The sequence below is a fragment of the Pelobates fuscus genome, chromosome 9 (genome assembly GCF_036172605.1).
Source record: "Pelobates fuscus isolate aPelFus1 chromosome 9, aPelFus1.pri, whole genome shotgun sequence".
NCBI lineage: Eukaryota > Metazoa > Chordata > Amphibia > Anura > Pelobatidae > Pelobates > Pelobates fuscus.
This window is the reverse complement of record NC_086325.1, coordinates 16045860-16057592: the sequence shown is the minus strand read 5'-3', so window position 1 is coordinate 16057592 and position 11733 is coordinate 16045860. Positions and strand designations below refer to the sequence as shown.

General features: G+C 43.9%; 1 protein-coding gene across 2 annotated transcripts; it reads left to right on the top strand.

Moving 5' to 3' along the window:
- The first annotated feature begins 2448 nt into the window (after positions 1-2448).
- Positions 2449-11470, top strand: LOC134572379 (gap junction delta-2 protein-like). 2 transcript variants are annotated; one of them, XM_063431303.1, is made up of 2 exons: positions 2449-3063; positions 10423-11470. In XM_063431303.1, the coding sequence occupies exons 1-2, from the start codon at positions 2993-2995 to the stop codon at positions 11252-11254; spliced, it is 903 nt and encodes a 300-aa protein (XP_063287373.1). In that variant the 5' UTR covers positions 2449-2992; the 3' UTR covers positions 11255-11470. The 2 variants fall into 2 exon arrangements, with proteins under 2 accessions (XP_063287373.1, XP_063287374.1); XM_063431304.1 differs by lacking the exon at positions 2449-3063 and adding an exon at positions 3074-3282.
- The last annotated feature ends 263 nt before the right edge of the window (positions 11471-11733 follow it).

Here is an 11733-nt window from a genome sequence, read left to right as displayed (position 1 = left end):
GCGATGAAGGTGGTGGCTGTATGTAATGAAGGTGGTGGCTGTATGTGATGTGTGTCTGATGTGTGTGGTGGCTGTACGTGATTTGTTTGCGATGCAGGTTGTGATTATATGTGATGTGTGCGTGATGTTTGTGGTGTCTATATGTGGTTTGTTTGTGATGTGTGTGGTGGCTGCATGTAATGCGTGTAGTGGCTGTATGTGATTTGTATGCTATGTGTGTGGTGACTGTATGTGATTTGTGTGTGATGCGTGTGGTGGCTGTATGTAATTTGTGCGTGGTGTTTGCAGGCTGTTTGTAATGTCTGTGTGTGGTGGCTGTATGTGATGTGCGTAATCTGCTCTGTATATTCTGCTCCTGCTTTTCGATATGGGGCATATAATCACTGGTGGTCCAATGTTGGTCATACAATGGGGGAGCATGAGGTTTGTACCACAGGTGGAATCAGAACTCAGTAATCGCTTCCTCGCAGTCCAATGCTCAGCGAGATAGACAGCAGGTATTGGGATGTAGCAGGTATTGGAATATAGCAGATATTGGTGGACAGCAGGTATTGGGATATAGCAGGTATTGATAGACAGCAGGTATTGGGATATAGCAGGTATTGATAGACAGTAGGTATTGGGATATAGCAGGTATTGGGATATAGCAGGTATTGATAGACAGCAGGTATTGGGATGTAGCAAGTATTGATAGACAGCAGGTATTGATAGACAGCAGGTATTGATAGACAGCAGGTATTGATAGACAGCAGGTATTGATAGACAGCAGGTATTGATAGACAGCAGGTATTGATGGACAGCAGGTTTTGGGATATAGCAGGTATTGATAGACAGCAGGTATTAGGATATAGCAGGTATTAATAGACAGACAGCAGGCATTGGGATGTAGTAGGTATTGAGAGACAGCAGGTATTGGGATATAGCAGGTTTTGAGAGACAGTAGATATTGATAGACAGCAGATATTGGCATATAGAAGGTATTGATAGACAGCAGGTATTGATAGACAGCAGGTATTGATAGACAGCAGGTATTGATAGACAGCATGTATTGGGATATAGAAGGTATTGATAGACAGCAGGTATTGGGTTATAGCAGGTATTGATAGACAGCAGGTATTGGGATATAGAAGGTATTGATAGACAGCAGGTATTGGGATATAGCAGGTATTGATAGACAGCAGGTATTGGGATATAACAGGTATTGAGAGACAGTAGATGTTGATAGACAGCAGGTATTGGGATATAACAGGTATTGATAGACATCAGGTATTTGGATATAGCAGGTATTGATAGACAGCAGGTATTGATGGACAGCAGGTTTTGGGATGTAGCAGGTATTGATAGACAACAGGTATTGGAATATAGCAGGTATTGATAGACAGCGGGTATTGGGATATAGCAGGTATTGATGGACAGCAGGCATTGTGATGTAGCAGGTATTGATTGACAGCAGGCATTGAAAGACAGCAGGTATTGGGATGTAGCAAGCAATGATAGACAGCAGGTATTGATAGACAGCAGGTATTGGGATAAAGCAGGTATTGATAGACAGCAGGTATTGGGATATAGCAGGTATTGATGGACAGCAGGTATTGTGATGTAGCAGGTATTGGAATATAACAGGTATTGGTGGACAGCAGGTATTGATATACAGCAGGTATTGGGATGTAGCAAGTATTGATAGACAGCAGGTATTGATCGACAGCAGGTATTGGGATATAGCAGGTATTGATAGACAGCAAGTATTGATAGACAGCAGGTATTGGGATATAGCAAGTATTGATAGACAGCGGGTATTGGGATGTAGCAGGTATTGATAGACAGCAGGTATTGGGATGTAGCAGGTATTGGGATGTAGCAGGTATTGATAGACAGCAGGTATTGATAGACAGCAGGTATTGGGCTATAGCAGGTATTGATAGACAGCAGGTATTGGGCTATAGCAGGTATTGATAGACAGCAGGTATTGGGCTATAGCAGGTATTGATAGACAGCAGGTATTGATAGACAGCAGGTATTGATAGACAGCAGGTATTTGGATACAGCAGGTATTGAGAGACAGACAGCAGATTCTCTATTGCCCACAGGATTGAGGTGGGGTCTCACAATACTGGCAGCACTCTCTCTGGGTGTCCATTACACAATCCTATGCACAGAGCACCAGGGAGGGGGGGGATAAAGCAGCTTATAATATGGGAGCAGATCTCCTCCCTTCCAATAGACAGGGATGTCATTTATCCGGATTAATCGAGACAGCAGCATGCGGAGAGAGATACAGAGCTTCCCAGAAAGAGAGAGTGCTCAGGAGAGAGTGACAGGGAAAGAGAGAGCTTGCAGGGAAGGAGAGAGAGCTGGGAGGGGGGGAGGGAGAGACATGAAGAACTGAGGAGGTAGAAACAAAGAAGCAGAGAGGAGGGTGTGCAAGGCGAGGGGAGGGGAGCTGGGAGATACGGTAGAGGGATGTGATGAGAGACGGCAGGTAGACAATGAATGGGTGACAGGCAGAGAGAGGTGACATGGCAGGGAGGGAGAGATAGCTGGTGCTGGGGGGGAGACAGTCCTTCATTCTGAACCAGCTGGTCCTTCAGCACTGGACAGCGACCAGCGAAGGGGGGAGCAGATTCCGATAGAATGGATGTATCATAGCGAGAGGGAAGTGGGATATGCTACGTTAGGGAATGACTGAGAGCTATTGGGGAATTTATCAGTGGGGGAGGTTAATAGGGCAGGATTGTTCCCAAACGGGATCATTATTTTAGGTGTCAGGAAGATGCAGCCTGCCCCCTTCACAGGTTTGGGGTAAACTGAGGACAGGACTTGGGTCAGTATCGAGGAGGAGGGGGCCTGGTACCTCCTTGTGCCCCCCAGTGATGATGTTGCCAGGGAGCAGTCGGTAGGATTAGGAGGAGGAGAGCAGTGGTTAGGAAGGGGGGAACCGGCTCGTTCCTCTCCGGTGTCCGAGTTGAGCACGGCGGGGGAAGAGGTTGACGTGATGGGCGAGTGGACAATCTTGGAGCGCCTGCTGGAGGCGGCAGTTCAGCAGCACTCCACCATGATAGGGAGGTAAGAGGGTGGAACAGACCCATGGCTTGTTAGGGAAGGGAGGGCTGCAGGATTTGAGGTTCCAGGCATGGGGGCCACAACCCCTAGGACACACGGACACACCACCTCTAGAGCATAGAGCAGGACGCACCCTACATCCAACTGACCGTCCAAATCCCTTACAATGCTCCAAATTATACTGCACCATTTGAAATTTACCCACAGGAGGGGAGAAGATAGGTAGGTTTTAAGTGAAGATTGGGGTGATTGTTTTGTGGGGTGTCCCTTGTGGTTTGTGTACAGAGGGGGTGTCTGTCTGTGCATCGGGGGTTAATGACAATGATGCACCTGTGACTCACATTACACAAAGACTTGGAAATTGCAGGATACCGACATCCCTGACGGACAGACACACAGACACAGACAGTGATCACCCCACCCCCTCCCAAAACCCCACACTTGCCATTCATTGGGTTTATTAGTAAATGCCAATATATATCCATATGTATCAATAGGCAGCAGATGTGTAACAATGTAGTGTAGAATGTGCGTGTTGATTCGTCTAGATTTGCTGTGTTTGTCTATGCACCAGCCCTGATTGCTACCTGTCTTGTGTGGATGATGTATTGCTGCTTTGTTGGGTTTAATGTTAGTGCTGGGGCCTGCAGTGTATATATTGTATGGGTAGTGTATATATTGTATGCTCAATACATATATAATATATGGGCAGTGTATATATTGTATGCTCAATACATATATAATATATGGGCAGTGTATATATTGTATGCTCGATATATATATAATATATGGGCAGTGTATATATTGTATGCTCGATATATATATAATATATGGGCAGTATATATAGTGTGTGAGCAGTATATATATTATATGGGCATTGTATATAGTGCATGGGCAATATATATATATTGTATGGACAGTGCATACATTGTATGGGCGGTAAATATATTGTATGGGCAGTGTATATATTGTATGGGCAGTATATATATATATATATATATATATATATGTATGGACGGTATATATATATATTGTATGGACGGTATATATATATATTGTATGGGCAGTATATATATTGTATGGACGGTAAATATATTGCATTGGCAGTGTATATATTGTATAGGCAATACATACATTGTATGGGCAGTATATATAATGTGTGGGCAGTATATATATATATTGTATGGACAGTGTATATATTGCATGGTCAGTGTGTATATGTATGTATTGACGGTATTTATATATATATATATATATATTTATTTTGTATGAGCAGTGTATATATATTGTATGGGCAGTAATTATAATGTATGGATGGTATATATAGTTAATACAATGTTAAACAAAAATCTGCACACCAGTCAAGCCATAAGACTTGACATAAGCACAGAAATCCCAAATCTGCAGTGATGTTACTACCGCAAAGGATTCTGGGTGGGCATATGCAAGTTCAACTAAGAATCAAATTTTTGCCTCATTCCATCTTAAACATGGATTCCTTTTAGTCTGTGTTTGCTGAATACAACCGCTTTGAAACACAACTTGGGAAAAGATGCAAAACCAGTGAACCACTAATGGAGAGCTGTTTCGTTGTTAATGCAACTCATCAGCATGGTTTGCCTGGTTACTGGTTTGCTTATTGAGGCTTGGTAGTGCCTGGGAAGCAAAAACCAAATAGGTTATGGTGGGGAAAAATTGTAATTGAAAACCCCTTTGCATTAACAACGAAACAGCTGTCCATGAGTGGTTTATTGGCTTTGCATCTTTTCCTAAGTTGGGTTCCAAGCAGTTGTATACTGCAAACACAGACTCAAAGGAACCCATGTTTATAATGAAATGAGGCAAAAATGTGATTCTTTGTTGAACTAATTTGCATATGCCAACCCAGAATCCTTTGCGGTAGTAACATCACTGCAGATTTGTGATTTCTGTGGGAAATGCAAGTCTTATGGCTTGACTGGTGTGCAGATTTTTGTTTAACATTGTATTGAATATATATATATATATACCATCCATACATTATAATTACTGCCCATACAATATATTCACTGCCCATACAATATGGTCCCTAGTTTGGTCCCTCTATAATCTAATATTGTACAGCTGTAGAATGGCCCCTCTATGATCTAATATTGTACAGCTCTAGATTGGTAATTTTAAGATCTGATATTGTACTGTTCTAGGTTGGTTCCTCTATGATCTGATATTGTACTGTTCTAGATTGGTCCCTCTATGATCTGATATTGCAAGACTCTAGATTGGTCCCTCTATGATCTGATATTGTAAGACTCTAGATTGGTCCCTCTATGATCTGATGTTGTACTGTTCTAGGTTGGTCCCTCTATGATCTGATATTGTAAGACTCTAGATTGGTCCCTCTATGATCTGATATTATACAGTTCTAGATTGGTCCCTCTATGATCTGATATTGTAAGACTCTAGATTGGTCCCTCTATGATCTGATATTGTACTGTTCTAGGTTTGTCCCTCTATGATCTGATATTGTACTGTTCTAGGTTTGTCCCTCTATGATCTGATATTGTACTGTTCTAGATTGGTCCCTCTATGATCTGATATTGTACTGTTCTAGGTTTGTCCCTCTATGATCTGATATTGTACAGTTCTAGACTTGCTCTTCTCGACCTCTTTATTATTATTGTGTGTCCCACACCATTGGGGGCATGACAGTATAGCATATATGAGGATGGTTCTAGACAGGTTTGTTCCTAGTCTGACGTTAAATACTATATTATTATTATTATTTTATAATTTCCCAGAACTGTCACATATTAAGATCAGTTCACCCTTAATGGAGTTTTCTCTTTTAAGGTCTCAGTTGAGCTGTAGAAGCTTTGGTATCCATCCATAAAACATTTAGTAGATTGGCCTTTAAATAAATTACTGGTTAATCAATATATAGTTCACCCACCATTGCTATGATGCCAGCTTGAGATGATCCCACCCCCAACACACAGCACTATGGGTCATTTATCTACAATTTCTTGTCTTCTCTCCATAATTCCTGCTCCAGCAGATAATCTTGCTTGAATTATCCACGATTGGTTAAAGGCATTCCTTGGACACATCTCCATATATTAGTGCTTCATAGCTTTGTTTGACGACACCGCGCTCTAACTGTGCTTCTAGATGTTTATAAATAAAATTAAACAATATGAGACAAAACTCTGTAAATATTTATAATCTAATACACAAACATAAGAGCTAGAATGCATGCTTTAGTATAATGAGATTTTTTTCTTAGCAGCACTGCCTCTATAATATATTTTAACATGCTTCTCATAGAAGTTAGGAATAGAACATTTGCATCTCACTATCTATAGAAATCGGCTAATTATCACCTGGATAGCAGTCGGCACCTCTCCGAGAGGGTGTGAAATCTCACCACATGACAGTAACTTGCTAAATAGGGGGTGATGATCAGTTATTGGTGTAACTGATAAATCTTATTAACCCTCTGTGCCAGCAGATTGGATGACGAGAAATTCTCACCATATCCCGTGTGAAGGAATACCCTATTCCTTTCGGCTCCTTTTCGTTGTCTGAATTCGTGCCCAAGTTTATTTAATTTATTTTGTTCAGTTCCCGAACTGAGACCACCCCAAAGACCCATTAGAACATAGAACGTTAAGTATCTTGTACGAAAACCACAACGGAACGAATTCATTGAATGCTCCACTGGGTGGACGCCATTTCGTGCATATGAACGCACGTGTTCGAGAAATGGACGGTGGCCGTTTGTCTCCTGAATGCAGGCAGCGGGACTTGGTCATCGAGTGCCTGGAACTCATTTCAGCCAGGAACTCCCACGAACCCGAGTCATCATGGACCTGCTGCCCGTTCCCCTACACCTACAGGAACAGTGTTTGGGAGATAAGTACTACCGAACACAGGGAGCCTCTTCTACTGATCTGCTTTCGTCTAACTTGTGTGGTTTTCGTACAAAACCCCATGAACGGACACCAGCTCTTGCCACAACTTCCATGAAACTATTTTGGGCTTCAACCTTGTGGCAAAACTTCCCTGCGATGGCGATCCAAAACTACTGAACGGATCTGGGTGATTTTTGGATATTTTGTTCGCCCAGATCCATTTGTGGGGTTTCCATGTATTTGGGGGTACTTTTGGGGTGTTCAGAAATTGTTATACTTTTATGTCCCTGGAGATAATTGACTTTGTACAGTTCCTGACTCAATTATCTCTTAGGCACAGAGGAGGAGTTTACTAACTGTACTTCAATTAAAGTCTTCTCCGAGCATTAAACCTCAGCTCATGTGTGGGGGTTATGCTACACCAGCTACATTTTAGCTGTGGGATTATTTGCTTGTTTATATGGGGAAAAAGGGTATCCGTGGCGGTGATACCTTGGCAGACCGCCACATCCAGAATACACAAAATAAAAAAAAGTGGCAGCAAGTTGCGTTCTGCTGGTGGCCCAATAGGTGTCACCATTGCAGCACCAACATCTGCAGCACCTCAACGTCTAACCCTGGAACCCCACCCTAGCAACTCCTGTTGGGATTTTAGTGATGGAACTCCTAAACCAACACTTTAAACGCCAGGACCAGCTGCTGAAGGTTCTCCACCAGTAGCTCACAAATCTGTGAATCGGAAGAATAGTTACAGGATTTATACAAAGCAGGTTAATGTTTACATATTACCAGTAAAATTTCCAAAATCCATTACACTCACGAGAGACCTATAACATTAATCGTGTGCCGGAGCTCTCCGTATGTGAAAAGGCAAAGCGCTTTAGGACAGACATCTCCAGACTGGGAAGGAAGCTGTATAAGCAGACACGATATTCTGGATCTGGTTTTATTTTCCAGTTGAAAACACATCCTTCATTCAGTGGAACTGGAGGCTGAATGACCGCCTTGCTGCCACTGGGGTATTTTCTGTGTTTCTCATGGGTGCCCGGAGCTCTGTCTTACCAGCTGACAGATGGATCACAGCTCACTCCATCTGCTCATCGCTACACACAGACAGGAAGAGTGTCTCCCTGCCTGGCATATGTGCACGTTGGCATCACCTGCATTCATTATTTATAAATATTTACACGTACACACATTTACTGGCTACCAGTAATACATCCCCTTACCCCACAGACCAGGTCTGAAATAATATGTTGGAAAATGCCAAGTATGAGATCCATGTATCCCTGGCACAGGAGAGTAGTGGGTACATTTACTGCAATATGAGAGGAAATCGTGCATTTAGCGCCATACAGGAGGGCAGCGGATCCCTTTTACTCCGATACAGGACGGCAGCGGATCCATTTAGCTGCCATACAGGATGGCAGCGAATCCCTTTTACTCCGATACAGGGTGGCAGCGGATCCATTTAGCTGCCATACAGGATGGCAGCAGATCCCTTTTATTCCGATACAGGGCGGCAGCGGATCCATTTAGCCGCCATACAGGACGGCAGTGGATCCATTCAGCCGCCATTGGGCTAAGATTGGGAGCTCTAAACCCTCAAAGAGTGGGTCTCCTGAATGGTGGAGTTGGTTGTCCATACTGTCTCGTATTTAGAAATGATAGAAAACAGATTGGTAGAAGCACAAAGACACCTTGCAACTAGGCTTCACAAATATATAAGTAAATGAGCTAAGCCCACCATCTTGCAGCGGCATCAAAGTCCAATGATGGAAATGCACAAAAGTGTTTAATGCCTAAAATATAACATTTGTTTTATGTAATATGACTAAAAGAGACAATATTATACAAGTGCACCAAAGCATGAAACCCATTCACTCTGCTCTCTCTTTGTTATCTGCAAGCCTCAATATATGCAGCTAAGCGTGTGTAGAAGAGATTTCTTTGTTTCATAGTGTGCAGTGTAGTCACATAGGAGGTGGATCAAAGAACGGTTCAAATGTCACAATGCTCTACCCTACCACAACACCACATTCTACCCAACCCCAGCCCTGCCTCAACTCCCCATCCACAATCTACCCAACTCAATCTGCCACAACTCCCAATCCACAATCTACCGAACCTCAGCCCTGCCTCAACTACCCATCCACAATCTACCCAAATCAATCTGCCACAACTCCCCATCCACAATCTACCGAACTTCAGCCCTGCCTCAACTCCCCATCCACAATCTACCCAACTCAATCTGCCACAACTCCCCATCCACAATCTACCGAACCTCAGCCCTGCCTCAACTACCCATCCACAATCTACCCAAATCAATCTGCCACAACTCCCCATCCACAATCTACCCAATCCTCAATCTACCCAACTCAATCTGCCGCATCTCCCCATCCACAATCTACCCAACCTCAGCCCTGCCTCAACTACCCATCCACAATCTACCCAAATCAATCTGCCACAACTCCCCATCCACAATCTACCAAACCTCAGCCCTGCCTCAACTACCCATCCACAATCTACCCAAACCCAGCGCTGCCACAACTCCCCATCCACAATCTAGCCAAGCCCAGCCCTGCCTCAACTACCCATCCACAATCTACCCAACTCAATCTGTCTCAACCCCCATCCACAATCTACCCAATCCCAACCCTGCCTCAACTCCCCATCCACAATCCAGCCAACCCCACCCTGCCTCAACTCCCCATCCACAATCTACCCAACCCCAGCCCTGCCACAACTCCCCATCCACAATCTACCCAATCCCAACCCTGCCTCAACTCCCCATCCACAATCTATCCAACCCCAGCCCTGCCTCAACTCCCCATCCACAATCTAGCCAACCCCAGCCCTGCCACAACTCCGCATCCACAATCTACCCAACCCCAATCACATCCACAATCTACCCAACCTCAGCCATGCCGCAACACCATACCTACACTCTACCTATCCCCAGCCCTGCCTCATCTACCAATTCACACTCTACCCATTCCCAACCCTAACGCAACTTTCCATCCACAATCAACCCAAACCCATTCTGGCCATAACCCCCATTCACAATCTACACAACCCTGGCCACATCTCCCCATCCACAGTCTGCCCAACCTTACTGAAATTCTCCATCCACAATTTACCCAACCACGGCCCTATTGCATATTCTCATTCTCAATCTACCTAAATCCAGATCTGCCAAATCTCCCCATCCACAATCTACTGCCAAATCTCCCCATCCACAATCTACCCAACTCTGTTGCATCTCCCCATCCACAATCTACCCAACACTAGCCATATGGCAACCAGTATTTATAAAGGGGTTCCTGGAAGGGTAAATAGTAAATATATAATTTTTTACCAAAAGAGCTGTTCCCTATTTTGTAACAGATTAGGTATTTTTGCCATGGGGTGCCAGGGATTTAGATCCAGTCTTCACCATTTCCCTTTCTAACTGATACTCTTTCCATTGCAGGATCCTGCTGACTGTCGTAGTTATATTCCGGATCCTGATTGTGGCCATCGTTGGTGAAACAGTCTACGAAGACGAACAAACCATGTTTATGTGTAACACACTCCAGCCAGGATGTAACCAAGCATGCTACGACAGAGCGTTTCCTATCTCCCACATTCGCTACTGGGTCTTTCAAATTATTTTGGTGTGTACACCCAGTCTCTGCTTCATCACTTACTCTGTTCACCAGTCAGCCAAGCAGAGAGACCGGCGATATTCATTTCTCTACCCTCTATTAGAGAAAGAGCTTCCCCGTGAAACCCGGCGCATGAAGAACATCAATGGGATTTTGATGCAGAATCCTGATATCTCGTCTAAAGATGAGCCGGACTGCCTGGAGGTCAAAGAGATCCCAAGCACACCCAAAAAAGCAATCAAGAGTGCCAAGGTGAAACGTCAGGAGGGCATCTCTCGTTTCTACATTATCCAGGTCTTTTTTCGAAATGCTTTGGAAATTGGTTTCCTTGCAGGACAATATTTTCTCTACGGGTTTAGCGTGCCACCAATCTTTGAGTGTGACCGTTACCCCTGCGTGAAGGAGGTAGAGTGCTACGTTTCCAGGCCCACAGAGAAAACAGTCTTCCTGGTTTTCATGTTTGCTGTGAGCGGCATCTGTGTCCTCTTAAATTTAGCTGAGCTAAACCACCTTGGATGGAGGAAAATTAAAACTGCTATGAGAGGGGTGCAGGCACGCAGGAAGTCAGTCTGTGAAGTGCGCAAAAAGGAGCCATCAACATTGGCCCAAGTGCCAACATTAGGTAGGACACAATCCAGCGAGTCTGCTTACGTTTGACATCTTTTGAGGATGTCGAGTTACTATGGTGGCAGGAACTTTTCCTTGTACCTGATATCATCGGTAAGGGATAGGAAACACTGCACTGACGGTGCCAGTACAGCTACAGTCTTCCAAGCAGCCATGGAGAACATGAAAAACTTTATTGGAAGTCGGTGGATAATTAAGGTCATTGGTGTGCCGTACACTGCGGATCGCAATATCCCTACCTATATGGTGGTCTCTTGGGGTATGTGCGGTCAAACGGTGGACAATGAAAGCACGAGCATGACAAACATTGTGTGATTAGTTTATATAAATGAAATGCAAACCTTGTAAAAAAAAAATGTTGAGTACCATTGTACATTGCAACTTGTCTGTTTAAAAGAGGAGATATTTACCTCCATCTCCAAGATCACAAAGGATGTCAATGACGAACAAACTCATAAGGGACTTCTCGGAAATCCCTGGCACATCCAGTAATTTGCACTGACACAGGA

Excerpts from the sequence above, each read along its gene's own strand:
- LOC134572379 (XM_063431303.1), top strand. The coding sequence starts at position 2,993 with ATGGGCGAGTGGACAATCTTGGAGCGCCTGCTGGAGGCGGCAGTTCAG. Across the intron at positions 3,064-10,422 it reads CACTCCACCATGATAGGGAG|GATCCTGCTGACTGTCGTAG; the intron begins GTAAGAGGGTGG and ends TTTCCATTGCAG.